Raw genomic sequence first — 19,236 nt, forward strand, 5'->3', positions numbered from 1 at the left:
ATGAGATATAATGGAAAAACCCCATAGATATTTGTGTGGTCACATGGGTAATGAATTTGCTGTAGATTTTTAAAATATATAGGAGTTCTGGAGATGAATAGGAGATGTAATAGGAAACTCAGCCTAACTTATGTAACTCTTAATAACTTGATTTTTTTTTGGTTAAAAATATAGTTTTTAAAGAAAATCATATTTCTTTTCTAATGACGCTGTCTAATAATTACCCCCCACAGAGGAGTTTCATGGTTTGGGATGAATTCATTAAAAGGAATTAGTTAGTGAGCCATGCAAAGCTGTTTTAAAATGTTTTGTTTCATTGTGTTACTTGAATTAATAGGAAACTTGATTTTATTCTTTTATTTTTGTTTTGTGAGATCTAACCACAGCCTGGGATACTTTTTCTCAAACTAAGGCTACAGTAAGTATATTTTTTTTCTGGATTGAAATCAGTTAATGGCCACTTCAGTTTTATTGAATGCCTTATTTTCCCCATAGTTTGATGGTTACAGAAGTAAAAAATGGGGTTGGTGGTTGGGGGCATGAAGATGATGGATGTTCTTACTGCTTTGGACAGCAATTCTGACAGTGTAATTTAATGCTACAAGAAGCTCATTACTGAGGATAATGAAAAATCAGTCTTGCTTGGCTACTATAAAACTGATACCATTATCAATTAATAGTATTGTTTTTATCAATCAGAATGGTATAAGGCAGGGGTGGCCAACCTGAGCCTGAGAAGGAGCCAGAATTCACCAGTGTACATTGCCAAAGAGCCACAGTAATACATCAGCAGCCCCCACATCAGCTCCCCCACCCCGCTCCCAGTGCCTCCCACCTACCGGCAGCCCTGCCAATCAGCACCTCCTGATCAGCTGTTTCGTGGGGTGCAAGAGGCTTGGGGGGTGGGAGAGAGGAGCCCGGACACTGCAGGCTCAGGATAGGGGGCAGGAAGGGGTGGAGTGCGGGTAGGGCCTGTGGCAGAGCCAGTGGTTGAGCAGTGAGCACCCCCGGCACTGGAAAGTTTGCTCTTGTAGCTCCAGCCCCGGAGTCGATGCCTATACAAGGAGCCACACATTAACTTCTGAAGAGCTGCATGTGGCTCCAGAGCCACAGGTTGGCCACCCCGGTATAAAGAATGTATGGGTAACTTGTGTTAAATGTTTTTGTAATTTCTTTTTAATTATTGCAAAAAAGATGTAAATGTTAACTAGAATCTTGTGATATCTTTACATTGAAGCTTTTAACTAATATTAAATATTCCTTTTTATTTTTGTATTATCATAGTGCCTAGGAACCCCAGTCATCAGCCAGGACCCCCTTGTGTTAGGCACTGTACACAAACAGGACAAAAAGACAGTCCATTCCCCAAAGAATTTACAACCTCAGAAAGCACATAATCTGCCAACTGGTAGCTCTGTAGTAATCCAGGGCTGCCAAATTACATGTCAGCTTTCACCAAACTGAATAGTATAAAGAATCTTGCTCCTGAAAATCTCAGTTAGGGTTAGTAAATATCAAGGCCAAGATTTTTCAAAAGTGGCTAGTGATTTTGGGTGCCTAATTTTGGCACTTTAAGGGGTAGTGCTTTTCAGAAAGTAATGAATGCCCATCCTCTGAAAATCTAGACCCCTTTACAGTGTCAAAGTTGGGCCCTCAAAGTCACTAATTACATTTGAAAATCTCCTAAATCCCTGCAGGTGTGAGCTGTAGAGTGAGATACCTCTCTGTCATTTTAAAGGAACTAACTGTCCTCTTCTTACCTACTGAGATTCAGAGATTGGGGCTGGTGAAGCAATATACATATGATTCATAGTTCCATATGTACTGCACCAACCATGGAATACTACCATGATGTGTGAATTTAAGCTGTATACTCAGGATGCAATGCTACATTTTGTATAAACTGGGGTACAGTGAAATAAAGATGCTAAATTTCTTTGGCAACTTAGGGAATTTCTCTGTATGTTCATTACCTCTCTCACTTTGAATAAGGGAGTGAAGTGGTACAGTTTTATACGTGGAATCCTGTTTCATGTTCCCTCTAGAGTAGAGCATTATAGAATACAGTGTGTTTTCGTTCTTAGTGGTTATGTTTCAATGAGGCCAAGTGTTAAGACCTTTGGCATTTTGTATAATTCTGTTGTTGGCAATGACCCACTTATGGAAACAGATTTAGTCAACAGAGCTTAATTTGAATAATCTTTTTTTGTACTAATCTTCATATTCTAATGTTTCTGGTCACAAGACTATACAAGTTTGTACCACCAGATTTTTAAAGCTGTTCTTGCCTGTAATTGTTTCTTACTGTGAAAGTGAGAGGAGTTCTGTACTTTTTGTTTAAGTTGTATCCTCACCATTCAAAAAATGAACCTGAGTATTGTTTTGTGTCTTGAAATTCTAGTTGCGTCATATTGAGAACAAACTGGAGGTAGCGCCTACCAGCACAGTAGTATTTGATTCTGTCATGGATGCCAAGAAACCCTCTGCCAGTGCTACCAGGAAAATAAGCAGGAAAGGTGTGTATTACTTAAAAGATTAATTATATAGGGCAGGGTAAGAAGTCGTCTTTCTGAGTAGTATCATTTTCATTTTTTTAATCCTCTTTTCCCAGTTTCTTTTGTTCATGAACTTGAGAGAAAGTTGGAGCAAGGTTTCTCTTTCTTCTGAATACATTGTCCTGAAAAAAAGAAAAAACATGCTGCCTATTTGGTGATGGTATTTGGAACTCTCTAGAAAGGTCCTTTGCTGCAACTTCTGCTTACCATAGTCTGTTACCTTGTTTCTATGGCATTCCCGCTAACAGCTACACATGCTGATGGCTGGCGCCAGCAGTAGTATTACACTGGAGTGACCATCTAAATTTTTAACATTTCTTGAACTAGTTAACTCATTGTAATAGTTTCACAACACTCCCTTTCAAGGATAAATGCCCTTATAATACTGCATTTTTAAAGTGATTGTAATCATGACATCGAGGCCATGAAAGGAGAAAAAATCATATTGTCTAATGCTACTTTTAGAATTCAAACCACTTATGAAAAAATGTGTTCCTATTTACAGTGTGTGTTTTCCTCATCCCTGTTCAGCCTCTATCGTTAGTCGTAATTTAACTCATTTGGCATTCTCATAGGATTTATATTAACATGTCAGAGCAGCAAGAAAACTTGTTGGATCTCTATTTCTCTGATTCAGTCAACTCTCTTGGGCTTAATCATTCCCAATTATGGTTTTTTAAATATTCTTTTAGAAATTTTTTATGAAGAACTAGTGCAATGTGTAGCTTGAGTGTTTATCGCTTACTCCTAGTATCTTGAAACAGATTGCTAGTGAAGAGAAGGTGAGAACTTAAGTGCTATTCTTGAGCACTAATTGAACCCAAGGAGAACTGCATTCTAAAAACCACTCAGCCCTATGAGCCTTCTCTTCCTGCAGATGGTAGGTACCTAGAGGATTCCTTGGTTTCTGCTTCAGCCTCCAGGTCCTCAAGCCAAAATAAGTCACGCAAAGAGAAGTCCTCCCGCAGTCCTCTTCGAGCTACAACTCTGGAGAGCAATGTGAAAAAGAGTACCCGTGTGGAATTTCGTGAACCCTTGGCTTCATACAGGTTAGTGCAAGAGAGAACTGACATTTACTGTGAAATACACAAACTGGAACAGAGCTGTTGCCAATGTTCTTATGAACACTTCAGGACTGGGTTTGTTTTTTTTCTGTCAACAGGTGGATAATGAACAAAACCTCTTGGTTTTTGATTGAACAAGTATAATATCTGATGTGTTGCGTAAGGGGCTTTATTATCCATTTACTGGAAGATGGACACAATGATCCAATAGGTCTCTTATGTCTTTAACTTCCGTGATAATCCCCCCAATATTTGGAATATCACTAAAGTGTTGTATTTGTTGCTGAAAATGCATTCTTGTTCTTCTCCGGCTTCTGCTAATCACCTATAGTAAAATAATGTGCTGTATTTCTGCTAATGTCTACTAAATCCAAGCATTTCATTCTTGGTATTGAGGCAAAACATTTGTTTTTAAAGATCAGGGAGCTATCTTAACTGGGATTTTTAAAGGGGTTTAATGGACTTCAGTTCCTAACCCACTTAAACTGTTCTGAAAATTCCAGCCCTAATGATTACTAGTCAGCTCTTGTCATCAGGTTTGAAAATACCTTATTGTATGCTTCCTATCTCCCAGAAGCTAATTCATGGGAATTTGTTGGTATTTTCTTCCTACATAAATGAAAACGTGATTAAGAAGTAATTTAATTTTGTCCACACTATTAATTGGTGCTTTAAAATGACAATGAAATAACTAGATTTTTTTTACTACCTGTTTTTAGAATCTACCTTTAAAAGATTTAAACCAAAATTTCTACTATTTTTCTATGACAACTTGTTTAAAAGGCTGCCCTTAATAGAACTGCCACTCTTTACCAGTAGTTTAATTTTCTGTACAGTGTACAGAATAAGCCAAAGAATCTTCTTCAGCACTGGAATTGCAAATGATATCAGAAAGACTGAAACATTTTATTTAACTGCTGAATTGCTGTTGCAAAGCCAGCAGATTTCAGAGTAGCAGCTGTTTTAGTCTGTATCCGCAAAAAAGAACAGGAGTACTTGTGGCACCTTAGAGACTGTAAAGGGGCTAGCTGTGGGCTCAACCCTCTCCAGGGCGGCAGGGAGCCACACCGGCTCACTACACACAGCTGAGGATTGGGGAATTACTTCGGCCACAGAAGTCTTCCCTTGCGGCTCTTGTGGAGGCAGAAAATAAGTACAGTTATGCCGGGGCCCTAGGTCAGGGCAGGGCTGCGCAATAATACTATAGCAGTAGCAATATAAACAGTAGTAAGCCCTGGCCCCAGGTTAGGGCGGGGCAGTAATGAGTCAGGAGCTCAGGCAGGGCTGAGCGTAACAGTAGGCCCAAGCCTCAAAATGGTTTGGGAGAGGGGGAGACTGCCATCCATGAGTTGGGTGGCAGGGGGGACGCAGGCCCTCCCACTCCACTGCATCCCAGCCTGGGGCCCTAGCAGCTGTAGAAGATCCACTGCTGTGTCAGTGGGGATCCTGGCCGCAACACACTGACATGGGCTCTGGCAGTGCTACAGCCAGACTAGGGTCGGCTGTCCCTGGGCTACTTCCTGACTCCCCCTCTGGTGGTACCTGAGTCACGGTGGAGTCCTCCGGGGGGTCCAGCATCATGGGTTCCTTGGGGTACCGGGCGAGTGGGAGGCCCGGCAACTCCTCTGGGTAGCGAGCACAGGGCAGGTCCAGCAACTCCTCCGGGTAGTGGGCACAGGGCAGGTTGGCCCAGTACTGGCGTGCACTTTGGGCCACAGGGGCTTCCCAGTCGCGGGCTAGGCTGGAGGTGCCTGGCCTCCCCAGAGGCTGGCCCTCTAGTGAGCTCTGAGGGCAAGCCTTTATACTTCTGGGTCCCTGCCTGACCCTCTGAGGGGTGGGCTCAGAGTGCCCTAGCTCCGCCCACCCCGGTCTCTGGATGGGCTCGTCCCTCTCCGGGGCGGCAGGGAACCGCACCGCCTCACTACAGAGACTAACATTTATTTGAGCATAAGCTTTCATGGGCTAACCCAACCCCGCCGCCCCCCTTTCCCCCTCCCAAAAAAGAAAAGAGCAGCAGAGGAAGTACAAAGCATTATTACAAGTAATAGGGAAATAGTAGCTATTTCTTAACTTCTTGGCAGTGGCAATAGATTTTTAAAACAACTTTTCCTAGTTTTGATTCATCTTAAAATCTTTTTTCTAATGTATATTATTGGTGATGTAGAAAGAATGTTTTCTATCTTGATACATTTTTTTCTTTGCTTTTTTGAGGACTTTGATTGTGGACCAGCCCCTTTATTATTATCATAACCAACAGAACATGAGATTTCATCTATTTTTGAATAGCATAAGTAATGATAAAGTTTTTCTTGGCTGTTGAGTCATGTATTCGTGTAATTTAAGTTTTTTAATTTCCTTGACATTTTACTTGTGGAATTTTTGCACCCTGTTAGGTCAACAAACAACCTGGTAAACTATTGTATAAACTTGGAGTCTTTAAAGAAACGCCTTGAAAATTGCATAGGAGAGTATTGAACAGCAAGGGATCACTGACCCTATTGTAGGGAACACTCTGTCTTTCTGTCTGTCTCTCTCACATGCACACATGCAGAGAACCTTGCTGACTTTAAGAAAATATTGGTTGGGGGCAGTTGGAAGGCGTGTGGTGGGGAGAAATACTTAATGATTACAATGTACCCAGAAACCTAAAACAAGCTTGTCACTGCAGAATTAGTTTGGTTAGTACTTAAGATTTCTGAGGTTTGTAGCATTTCACCTTAAGTCCTTCATTACTTTTTTTCTCAATTTGTGGCAAACCTTGGCCCTAGTTATAATGAATGACTTGTTTAAATTGATGATGTGTAGGATTTTTAAAAGTGCTCAACCGCTTCCTAACTCAGATCCCACTGAAGTCAATGGTAAAACTCCAATTGACTTCGGTAAGAGTTGAATTAGGCCACCACTAGCTGTTTTATAAAAGTCCGACCTTTTATCTCTTTATTTGTAATGGGCCCAGCACCATTGTTATCTCAATGTCAGTAGAAATTAAATGTAAGCAAACATAGAATTCTATCTTGCCTGCAGGCTCCTTATTCCAACTGTGGATTTTCCTCCTTGGCTACATAGGAGGCAGAGTTGGACCTGTCAGGCTGGGGGCTCTTTTGCTGATTAAACTGCTCCTGTTGTTAGTTTTCCATCTGGAATAATTGTTTCCTTGACATCAGTCACTTGTTGTAAAAGCAGCGTATCAAATTATTTGACTTCAAATACAGGGGGAAAAAACAGGAGTAGATGAACTCTTATCAACCTAATATCATTTCTCATTCAAATATACTTAGCTATAAAGAAATCTAAAGTACAGGAAATGAAAAAGACTATTTTTTTGCATTGTGAAGATTGTAAGATCAAGTATTCAAGTCATGGCATTCAAATTGTTGTGCTTGTGCTGATTATGTTAATTCTGTCCTATTGCATGTCCTGTATAGTTTTATGGTATACATTACTAGAGTGTGGCACCTGAAGGTCTGTATTTAACATGGAAAAGAGAAATAGAAAATGCTGAGTGTGTGCAGTGTCATGCACATGGCTTCAAAAAGCTTCCTTGAACATATACATGCCCAAGGATTAAGCCTACTAGCCTAGATGAAAAATATCTACAGTGTCACCTCAGTAGTCCTGCCATGCATTGGCACATATTCAACCCCTCTTGAATAAACCTTAAATAAATAAATTCTGCCCTCCTAGCACACATACATCCTAGAATACTCAAGGAGCTGACTGAGCCATCAGCAAATCTTCAAAAAGTCATAGAAGCCAGGAGAGATTTTAGAGGACTGGAAAGGGGCAAATATAGTGCCAATCTATAAAAAGGAGAACAAGGACAACCCAGGGAATTACAGGCCAGTCTGCTTAATTTCTGATAATGGAGTAAATAATCAATCAATTTGCAAACACCTAGAAGATAATAAAGTGATAAGTAACAGTCATCATGAATTTGTCAAGAAAAAATGGTGTCAAACCAACCTAATAGCTTTCTTTAACAGGGTAACAAGCCTTGTAGATGGGGGGAAGCGGTAGATGTGATGTATCTTGACTTTAGCAAGACTTCTGATACTGTCTTGTATGACCTTCTCATAAACAAACTAGGGAAATACAACCTAGATAAAGGGTGCATAATTGATCGGAAAACTGTTTCCAGAGAGTAGTTACCAGTGGTTCACAATTAAGCTGAATTAAGGGCATATCAAGTGGGGTCCCATAGGGATTGGTCCTGGGTCTGGTTCTGTTCAATATCTTCATTAATGATTTAGATAATGGCATAGAGAGTACACTAAGGGTATGTCTACACTACGAAATTAGGTCGAATTTATAGAAGTTGGTTTTTTAGAAATCGTTTTTATATAGTCTGTGTGTGTCCCCACACAAAATGCTCTAAGTGCATTAAGTGCATTAGCTCGGCAGAGTGCTTCCACAGTACCGAGACTAGCATTGACTTCTGGAGCATTGCACTGTGGGTAGCTATCCCACAGTTCCCGCAGTCTCCGCCGCCCATTGGAATTCTGGGTTGAGATTCCAGTGCCTAATGGGGCAAAAACATTGTCGCGGGTGGTGCTGGGTACATGTCGACAGGCCCTCCCTCCCTCCGTGAAAGCAACGGCAGACAATCATTTTGTGCCCTTTTTCCTGAGTTACCTGTGCAGACGCCATACCACAGCAAGCATGGAGCCCGCTCAGCTCACTGTCACTGTATGTTTCCTGGGCGCTGGCAGACGCGGTGCTGCATTGCTACACAGCAACAGCTCATTGCCTTGTGGCAGCAGACAGTGCAATAGGCCTGATAACCATCGTCATCATGTACTAAGTGCTTTTGGCCGCCTCGGAGAGGTCAGTTAGGAGCGCCTGGGCAGACATGGGCGCAGGGACATAAATAGGAGTGACTCGACCAGGTCATTCTTTTGAGTCCTGCTGGCAGTCGTATTGCACCGTCTTCTGGCGAGCAGCCAGAAGATGAGGATGGCTAGTAGTCCTACTGTTCCATCTGCTGCCAGCCTAAGATGTAAAAGATAGATGGAGTGGATCAAAACAAGAAATAGACCAGATCTGTTTTGTATTCATTTGCTCTCCCCTCCCTCCCTCCGTGAAATCAATGGCCGACAATCATTTTGGTGAGGTCTGTCAGGGGCACCTTGAAAGGTTTAATGGAGATTCAGTCCTGCCTGGAATACTGGGGGGAGGGATAGCTCAGTGGATTGAGCATTGACCTGCTAAACCCAGGGTTTTGAATTCAATCCTTGAGGGGGCCATTCTGTGTGACAGTTGTTTTTGTTTCTCCTTGAGGTAAAACCACCCCCTTTGTTGATTTTAATTTCCTGTAAGCCAATCCTGTAAGTCATGTCATCAGTCGCCCCTCCCTCTGTCAGAGCAACGGCAGACAATCGTTCCGCACAGACGCCATACCACGGCAAGCATGGAGCCCGCTCAGATCACTTTGGCAATTATGAGCACATTAAACCCCACGTGCATTATCCAGCAGTATATGCAGCACCAGAACCTGGCAAAGCGAAACCGGGCGAGTAGGCAACGTCAGCGCGGTGACGAGAGTGATGAGGACATGGACACAGACTTCTCTCAAAGCATGGGCCCTGGCAATGTGGGCATCATGGTGCTAATGGGGCAGGTTCATGCGGTGGAACGCCGATTCTGGGCCCGGGAAACAAGCACAGACTGGTGGGACTGCATAGTGTTACAGGTCTGGGATGATTCCCAGTGGCTGCGAAACTTTCGCATGCGTAAGGGTACTTTCATGGAACTTTGTAACTTTCTTTCCCCTGCCCTGAAGCTCCAGAATACTAAGATGAGAGCAGCCCTCAGTTGAGAAGCGAATGGCAATAGCCCTGTGGAAGCTTGCAACGCCAGACAGCTACCGGTCAATTGGGAATCAATTTGGAGTGGGCAGATCTGCTGTGGGGGCTGCTGTGATGCAAGTAGCCAACGCAATCAAAGATCTGCTGATATCAAGGGTAGTGAGTCTGGGAAATGTGCAGGTCAGAGTGGATGGCTTTGCTGCAATGGGATTCCCTTACTGTGGTGGGGCCATAGACGGAACCCATATCTTTATCTTGGCACCAGAGCACCAAGCCAGCGAGTACATAAATCGCAAGGGGTACTTTTCAACAGTGCTGCAAGCACTGGTGGATCACAAGGGACGTTTCACCAACCTTGTGGGATCGCTGGGAAAGGTACATGACGCTCACATCTTCAGGAACTCTGGTCTATTTCAAAAGACACAGGAAGGGACTTTCTTCCCAGACCAGAATATTACTGTTGGGGATGTTGAAATGCCTATAGTTGTCCTTGGGAACCCAGCCTACCCCTTAATGCCATGGCTCATGAAGCTGTACACAGGCAGCCTGGACAGTCATAAGGAGCAGTTTAACTATAGGCTGAGCAAGTGCAGAATGGTGGAGTGCATTTGGCTGTTTAAAAGTGCACTGGCGCAGTTTACTGACTAGGTTAGATCTCAGTGTAACCAATATTCCAATTGTAATCGCTGCTTGCTGTGCGCTCCACAGTATCTGTGAGAGTAAGGGAGATGTTTATGGCGGGGTGGGAGGTCGAGGCAAATCGCCTGGCGACCAGTTTCGCATAGCCAGACATCAGTGCTATTAGAAGAGCACAGCAGGGCGGGCTGCGCATCAGAGAAGCTTTGAAAACCAGTTTCATGACTGGCCAGGCTACAGTGTTTGTTTCTCCTTGATGAAACCCCCCGCCTTGGTTCACTCTACTTCCCTGTAAGTTAACCACCCTCCCCTCCCCCCTTCGATCACTGCTTGCAGAGGCAATAAAGTCATTGTTGCTTCACATTCATACATTTTTTATTAATTCATCACACAAATAGGGGGATAACTGCCAAGGTAGCCTGGGAGGGGTGCGGGAGGAGGGAAGGACAAAGCCACACTGCACTTTAAAACTTAAAAACTTTAAAAAATTTAAAACTTATTGAATGCCAGCCTTCTGTTGCTTGGGCAATCCTCTGGGGTGGAGTGGCTGGGTGGCTGGAGGGCCCCCCCACCGCGTTCTCGGGCGTTTGGGTGAGGAGGCTATGGAACTTGGGGAGGAGGCAGTTGGTTACACAGGGGCTGTAGCGGCGTTCTGTGCTCCAGCTGCCTTTCCTGCAGCTCAGCCATACGCTGGAGCATATTAGTTTGATCCTCCAGCAGCCTCAGCATTGAACATTGAATCCTGCCTCCTGTCATCACTCTTCCGCCACCTATCCTCTTCAGCCTGCCACTTACTCTCTTAAGCCTGCCACCTCTCCTCGCGTTCATGTTGTGCTTTCCTGCACTCTGACATTGTCTGCCTCCACGCATTCGTCTGTGCTCTGTCAGTGTGGGAGCATAGCATGAGGTCAGAGAACATTTCATCGTGACTGCGTTTTTTTCGCCTTCTAATCTTTGCTATCCTCTGGGAAGGAGAAGTTCCTGTGGTCCTTGAAACACATGCCACTGGTGGACAAAAAAAAGGGACAGTGGTATTTAAAAAGACACATTTTATTAGAACAATGGGTACACTCTTTCACAGTAAACCTTGCTGTTAACATTACACACATAGCACATGTGCTTTCGTTACAAGGTCACATTTTGCCTCCCCTCACCACATGGTTAACCCCTCCCCCCTGCTCCCACTGCGTGGCTAACAGCGGGGAACATTTCTGTTCAGCAACAGGCAAACAGCCCAGAAGGAACAGGTATCTCTGAATGTCCCCTTAAGAGAAAGCACCCTATTTCAACCAGGTGACCATGAATAATATCACTCTCCTGAGGATAACACAGAGAGAGAAAGAACTGATGTTGTTTGAACGCCAGGAAACATATGCTGCAATGCTTTGTTCTGCAATGATTCCCGACTACGTGCTACTGGCCTGGCGTGGTAAAGTGTCCTACCATGGTGGATGGAAAAAGGCTGCCCTCCCCAGAAACCTTTTGCAAAGGCTTTGGGAGTACATCCAGGAGAGCTTTATGGAGATGTCCCTGGAGGATTTCCACTTCATCCCCAGACACGTTAACAGACTTTTCCAGTAGCTGCACTGGCCGCAATTGCCAGGGCAAATTAATCATTAAACACGCTTGCTTTTAAACCATGTATACTATTTAAAAAGGTACCCTCACCAGAGGTCCCTTCTCCACCTCGCAGGTCCAGGAGGCAGCCTTGGGTGGGTTTGGGGGGTACTGGCTCCAGGTCCAGGGTAAGAAACAGTTCCTGGCTGTCGGGAAAACTGGTTTCTCCGCTTGCTTGCTGTGAGCTGTCTTCAACCTCCTCCTCCTCATCTTCCTCATCCTCAAAACCTGCTTCTGTGTTTCCTCCTACTCCATTGATGGAGTCAAAGCACACAGTTGGGGTAGTGGTGGCTGATCCCCCTAAAATGGTATGCAGCTCATCATAGAAGCGGCATGTTTGGGGCTCTGACCCGGAGCGGCCGTTTGCCTCTCTGGTTTTCTGGTAGGCTTGCCTGAGCTCTTTAAGTTTCATGCGGCACTGCTTTGGGTTCCTGTTATGGCCTCTGCCCTTCATGCCCTGAAGATTTTTACAAATGTTTTGGGATTTCGAAAACTGGAACGGAGTTCTGATAGCATGGATTCCTCTCCCCATATAGCGAACAGATCCTGTACCTCCCATTCAGTCCATGCTGGAGCTCTTTTGCGATTCTGGGACTCCATCATGGTCACCTCTGCTGATGAGCTCTGCATGGTCACCTCTGCACGTGCCTGCAGCTTGCCACGCTGGCCAAACAGGAAATGCGATTCAAAAGTTTGTGGGCCTTTTCCTGGCTACCTGGCCAGTGCATCTGAGTTGAGAGTGCTGTCCAGAGCGATCACAATGGAGCACTCTGGGGTAGCTCCTGGAGGCCAATACCGTCGAATTGCGTCCACGCTACCCCAAATTTGACCCAGCAAGGCCGATTTCAGTGCTAATCCCCTTGTCGGGGGTGGAGTAAGGAAATCAATTTCAAGAGCCCTTTAAGTTTAAAAAAAAAAAAAAAGGGGGGGGCTTCGTTGTGTGGACGCATGCAGGGTTAAATCGATTTAAGGCTGCTAAATTCGACCTCAACTCCTAGTGTAGACCAGACCTTATAAAGTTTGCAGATGATACTAAGCTGGAATGGGGTTGCAAGTGCTTTGGAGGATAGGATTAAATTTCAAACTGATCTGGACAAGCTGGAAAAATGGTCTGAAGTAAATTGGATGAAAATCAATAAGGACAAGTGCAAAGTACTCCACTTAAGAAGGAACAATCATTTGCACACATACAAAATGGGAAATGACTGCCTAGGAAGGAGTACTGTGGAAAGGGATCTGGGGTCATAGTGGATCACAAGCTGAATATGCGTCAACAGTGTAACACTTGCAAAAAAAGCAAATGTCATTCTGGGAGGTATTAGCAGGAGTGTTGTAAGCAAGACACGGGAAGTAATTCTTCCGCTCTACTCCATGCTGATTAGGTCTCAACTGGAATATTGTGTCCAGTTCTGAGCGCCATGTTTCAGGAAATTGGAGGAAGTCCAGAGGAGAGCAACAATGTGATTTAAAGGTCTAGAAAACATGATGTATGAGGGAAGACTGAAAAAGTTGGGTTTGTTTAGTCTGGGGTAAAGGCGACATGACAACATTTTTCAAACACATAAAAGGTTGTTACAAGGAGGAAGGAGAAAAATTGTTTTTGTTAATCTCTGAGGATAGGAGAAGAAGCAACGCGCTTAAATTGCGGTAAGGGAGGGGTAGGTTGCATATTCGGAAACTGTCCTGGTAGTTAAGCACTGGAACAAACTGCCAAGGGAGATTGTGGAATCTCCATCACTGAAGGTTTTTAAGAGCACATTAGACAAGCACCTGTCGGGGATGGTCTAGATAATACTTGGCCCTGCTTTGAGTGCAGGGGACTGGACTAAAAGACCTCTCAAGGTCCCTTCCAGTTCTGTTATTCTATAGTTTGAATCATTTCTACCCCATCTCTTTCCAGGCTGTCTGCTCTCAGCATGCTGCCCAAAGAGATGGCATTTACCTTCCTGGGTGCAGAGGAGGCCCTCAGCCTTGCAGAACCCTTTTATCACTTGAGTCCTCTCTGTACCTGGATTCCATCTCCCTTTCTTTTAAGGCATGAGAAGCTGTGGTCCACTCTACTTCTCACTCTTCCACCCTCCTATAAAAATGTAGCAGCTCCAGCTGTTCTAATTCCTTCTTTCTGTAAAATGTGCTGTAGTGCTTGGGCCACTCTGTTCCCAGTCTCCCTCCTTCTCTTCCAGGAAAGGTGCTGAAAACTGCTTTGCCTACTCAGTTCACTTGTTTGGCCAAAACCTATACATGCCCTGAATCGTTAGGTGTTACAATCCCCGATTCTGCACATTTGCATTAAAACACTTAATATAAGAAATTTTGTCAGTCAGTTTCCAAAACAGCCTTATCTTTTGGAATTTTCTTACTTCTGATTGCTTGATACTGCAAACTGTTAACATTCGATTAACAGTTGTTGGGTTTTTAAAAAGAGAGAGAACTGATGGGAAGGAAGATATTGGGAGGTAATTAGCTTGCTGAGCTGATGACCTCTATTAATGAACCTTGTTAAGTTCACTGCTCTACCCCCAATTCAGTCTGAAAGATCGGTAAGTTCCTTTCTCATCAGTTTGTCTATGCTGTGCACACGTCAGATTCAAGTTCCTTTCTCTGCAACTTAGAAGCTCCATTGTCTACTATATACATTTTCTGAAATAAGTAGTGCTAACTTAAGGAACTGTGCACGTATTTTTTCACTCTTGCCAAACTTAAGCTACTGAAAGGATTTTGCTCAAACTTTCCGGGGGGTGGGGGGGAATCACCTTCAAGGCAGAAACTAAGTATAGAAAATTTCAGCTGAAATGGGGAAACATTTGAAAAGTAGTGAGCATATAAAAACAGGGACATAATTTAAACTTTTGCAACCTTCGTTATATTAGGTAACATTAAGTGCCCATTGTAATAAACAAAGTAACTGTTTCCATGAGTCATCTAATAGGTAATGTTGAATGGCACCTAGAAATCCATACTTTTCAGAGGTTTTCTGGTATGTGTAAAAGCTAGTTTATCTCAGCAAATGTTGAAATCATTGTTATGCCAACCACTATAGTTTAGGCAGCATAAATGATGGTCACAAATGTTAAAATTGGTAGATTTTTACACCATGAATAGCATTCTCTCTGATTTAAGAATCTCACAGGCATTCACAATGTATACTTCATGTAGGTGATAATGACTACAGAGTTATTTCAAACCTAGTTTGTGTTGTTTTTACTGTTGTGTTTCTAATGCTGACTTTCTTTTATGGTAGGGAGACTTATGGTGCACCGTCTTATCAAAGTGCTAGTCCATTGGAGACGAAATGTTTGCTGTCTGGTTTAGACCATAATGAAGCACAGGATAAGACTGAAGGAATGAGCTGTATGATACATGACAGGAGTGAAAGTGACTTACATAACAGAAATTTTGAAAGCCCACGTTCTTCTGCTGCAGATGGCACAGTTGTTAGGTATTTGAATGACCGACCAGCAATTGATGCTTTGCAGAACATTGAGTCTCTTTTTAAAGCTGTAACCCCTACAAGATCGGAGGAGGAAAAGACTAATGGGTCCAGAAGAGATGAGAGCAGCACTAAAACTGCTTTTAGTAGCACAGCCCAGGATGCTGAACTGAAAGGGATAAGGCTGGCAGAATCTTCTCTTTCCTCCACTAGTACTTCCAGTGCCCACAGGCTGGAAATCTTAAAACGGAGGCAGCATGATGCTAAATTGCATGATGCTAAATTGGAGAAGCTGAAAGAGCGGATTAGGAAGCAATGGGAACATTCGGAAGAATTAGGCAGCAAGGGACAACTTCTGGGATATGCCGAGCAGCCTGTAGTGGTAACAAATGTGGAGAATGCAGTGACGCCGAAAGTCAGAAAAGTGGCAGTTGCACCCCCTGCTCCGACATATAAAGGTATGTAGACTCTCTATCTTGTGTTGTTTACATGTGGCACCCCGGCTTGAAGCAGAGACCGGGCAGCAGCCCAGCTCAGGAACCAGGAGTTGGCTTTCTTGTCAATTTGGAGCCGTGAAACTGACAAGAATGACAGCCAAAATGCAATGAAAGAAACACAATGTCTACGTAGATCTAACTACACTGACATAAGCTCTATAACTCTCATTGAGGTGGTTTTATTATGTTGGCATAGTAGGGGAGTTACATCAGCGGGAGGAGCATTTCAGTGTGTACACCTCCACTGTTTTGTCAGCAAAACTCTGTAGTGTAGACATAGCTTAATAGCACAATTTTTTTCTCAAGGTTTTTAAAGTGTTCTGCAAGATCTAGATAAAACTTTGTTTATCGTAGGTTTCAATCCTGCTGAGACAAAGATTCGCACTCCTGATGGAAAGGTGTGGCATGAAGAGGAATTTCATAACATCAGTAGGGAGTTGTATCGCGATATAGCACTCCAATTAACAGGTGAGAAGCAGATCTAAGCTTATTAATACACACAGGCTTCTCTGAGAAGCAGCTAGGGTTGCTACACACACAACTTAACTGACACAAACCCATGGCAAGTGAAAAGTTGAGCTACCTAATAGAGCATATGCTGTATTCCAGTGTTTCTTAAACTTATTTGATCACACCATTCTTTGTGTCTGTAGTAGTTTATGCCCCCCTGCCACACAAGTAAATATACCAATACAAAAAAATGCAACTCTTGCTAAATATTAAAAACAGTTAGGCATTGATTCAAACATAGCCATTTAAGTATATAGTAATGTAAATTTTAAGTGAGATGCTGCCGTTTTGGGTACCTAGCCAGCAGTCGCCACTCTTCGGCTGCCCAGTTCTGAAGGCAAGGCAGAGGGCAGCATAAAATGTGCGCAGTACGCTTTTATTTTCCCTAAAGCTTCTCTTTCGCTGCCTGCCTGCCACCCACACCAGAATACATTCCATGCCTCCCAGTTTGAGAACCTCTGCTGTACTCCATCCACAAGCACTAGAAGTGGTTGAAAAAACTTCCCCCCACCCCCGCAAAACATTTTTAACTAACAGGATTTTTTTAAATAAGTCAAATGATTGTTTTATTTTGTATTGGAAGATTTTGCAGATTGAAATGGAACAATATTTCATTTAATTTTGAAATTTCCCATTGAAAAATTTCATCAGGTCTTTTCCCACAATAAAATTGTTTTTGATGAGACCCCACTTTTTAGTGGGAAAATTTTTCATTTGACAAAATGCATACAGTTCTAACAAATGCACACCTTTGGGTTACCACAACTACTACCACTATGTGGCACAGCTTTAATTCTGCCCCTTCTACGCACCTTTTTATCAAATTACTCACTCCCCAAATTAGTTGCGGAGATGTTTTGTGTCGTAGTGTGTTGTGGTGGAGTGGGTAGCCATAGTAAAGGGGGTGATAGAAGGCTTGAATCCTAGGAGCTGCATATTTAAGGTGCAATACGTGGCCTGTTGTGGTAAAGTGTGTGCCTCTGGCTGCAGGAGATAGAGGGTACATGTATTATGAGGTAGCTTAACTTCTCTAAACTGTTAGGAGTGGAAAGTCTTTTGATTAGCATATGACATGATCACTGGATGGTACAGATACATCAGTACCCAAAAAGTGACTTTGGTTGTCTTGACAACTCTTATCTCAGTTTCCCTTATAAGGGGTAAATTAAATCAAACCAGGTATTAATACACGAGAAGTCTCATGGTGCTTCTCCCTCAGCTCAAGAGAAACAGAAAGTTCAGCTGTATCCAACTTTCAAAAGAGGAGGAGGAGTGGAAAAGTTTTTCCAGAAAGAAGTGTGCCAGGGTAACTCTTCCCACGATCATATGTTGCTATGTAACTCTTCCCTAAAGAAGGGAGACAAAAAAAGTGAACTAGCTGGAAATGAAAAAAACATTGTCATGATGTACCATGATTTTTTTTCCTTACAGCACTCCTACATCAGTTTTGTCTGTTGTGAGGATTAGATAGGATCTTGAGGATTTTATAATTTACTTGTCTGTTTCTTTACTGCTGCTTTGTTAACAGTAATTTGATTTCAGGGTTATGAGTTTTTTGCAAGGGCTTGGCTTTGCTTATTTTACACTACCAAATGAACCTTTTTCTTTACGTGTTTATTAAATACACTGTGGCAAATTGCTGGCACGATTATGATGGGTTCCGCGCTTCCTCCTCTTGTTCTACTGTCCCACTAGTAACCCAGAGAAGGGTAGTGGAGAGAGAGGGACCCGGGCACGCCCTCTACTCCGGGTCCCAGCCCAGGGGCCCTAGGGATAGTGGCAAACCACTTGAACTAGGGCTTCCTTCCCCTGGGCTACTTCCCTCTCCTACTCTTCACCTTGTGGGACTTCCTGCCCTCTCTCTGCACAAGCCGGGTGTCTCTTTACCTAAGGGCTTGGTCTTCTAGCCAGCCATGGCACTTCTCCAAACTGCACTCTGCTCCAACTCCTTCCCCTGGCTGATGGAAGCAGGGGGTTTTTATCAGGTGACTGGCTTCAGGTGCTTTTAATTAATCTATAGAAACCTTTCTTCCCTCTACAGGGAATAAGGCTTCTCCTTATCCTGGGACTTACATATGTCTCCTATATCACTCTCCTGCTGCCTTCTGGCCATGCTGTATTACAACACTCAAAAAAGGGGGGAGGGAAACAATGAAAATGTTCAAAACTCAATGCAAGTGAATTGTTTTCAGTAATATCCCTTATTCCCTTTCTTTGTGTAGAGAAAAAAACCTTTGCTTGATAGTCTTTTTAATGGCATTAAATGTCCTTGTTGTGGCAGGGGATCAATTTTAGCGATAGTACTCAGGTTTTGTTAAAGCAAATGCTGTTTCATAAGACAAATGCATACAAAGGACAAAAAGAAAACAGTAATCAAAGATGCTAAAATGTAGCTTGGCTTTGCTTACCGTTCAGTTGCTGAAAGACCACAAGTATAGCACATGCCCATTTAGTCACTCCAAGTCCTTGGCTTTACTCCTCTTGTTCTGAAAAATGTTTGGCTGTTGTTGATTGTCCTTACTTTCCTCTGGCTGGTCTGTAGGATATTTTTACTGAGATAAGGCTGCATTTTAGTTTGCCAGACTGGCTACAGAAAAATGATACAATTAAATAGCTTCTGATTCACTAAGCCAAAGAAAAAGAGGAGATGGGAGGAATAAAGTGGCAATGGAAATGGACACCCTAAGAGGGTGTAATGAGGATCTTAGGCTTTCATCTCGGGAGGTGCTTGGATAATACCAAGGATAAAATGTTGTCCAAATACCTGTTGTTATCTGGTCAGAACATATTTCAGGCCAAGGAAAAAGGACCAACGGTGTAATAGTAAATCTTTGGGCCCCAGTGTTAGTGATGGTGGCTGAAGTAATGGTGATCATGATGTCTTCCTTCACACTCAGAACTTGCTGCCAAGCTGAGGAATTTGACAAGTGATCCTCGCAAAAATGTCCAGAAAGAACAACAATCTATTTTTATCAAAATTACCCAGTCAAAACAAGCTTTCAATGGTCCACATATGTATGTTCTGCTATATCTGTAACTTCACCAGGAGCCTTGAAGGCTCCTAATTTAAGTGGTTTTTAGTTCAAACAAGCTTGCATTTGAATAATTTATAGAATTATGTGC

General features: G+C 43.1%; 1 protein-coding gene across 9 annotated transcripts in view; it reads left to right on the forward strand.

Moving 5' to 3' along the window:
- The window catches only part of CEP350 (centrosomal protein 350), a 135,041-nt gene that overhangs the window by 15,544 nt on the left and 100,261 nt on the right, over positions 1-19,236 (forward strand). For 8 of the 9 annotated variants that reach the window (XM_075131502.1, XM_075131503.1, XM_075131504.1 and 5 more), the window contains exons 3-7: positions 375-418; positions 2,402-2,516; positions 3,433-3,604; positions 14,918-15,564; positions 15,958-16,071. In XM_075131502.1, coding sequence (XP_074987603.1) covers positions 375-418; positions 2,402-2,516; positions 3,433-3,604; positions 14,918-15,564; positions 15,958-16,071 — 1,092 coding nt within the window. The remainder of the gene's footprint in view (positions 1-374; positions 419-2,401; positions 2,517-3,432; positions 3,605-14,917; positions 15,565-15,957; positions 16,072-19,236) is intronic. The other variant, XM_075131505.1, reaches the window with a different exon arrangement.

This window comes from Caretta caretta, chromosome 8 (assembly GCF_965140235.1).
Source record: "Caretta caretta isolate rCarCar2 chromosome 8, rCarCar1.hap1, whole genome shotgun sequence".
NCBI lineage: Eukaryota > Metazoa > Chordata > Testudines > Cheloniidae > Caretta > Caretta caretta.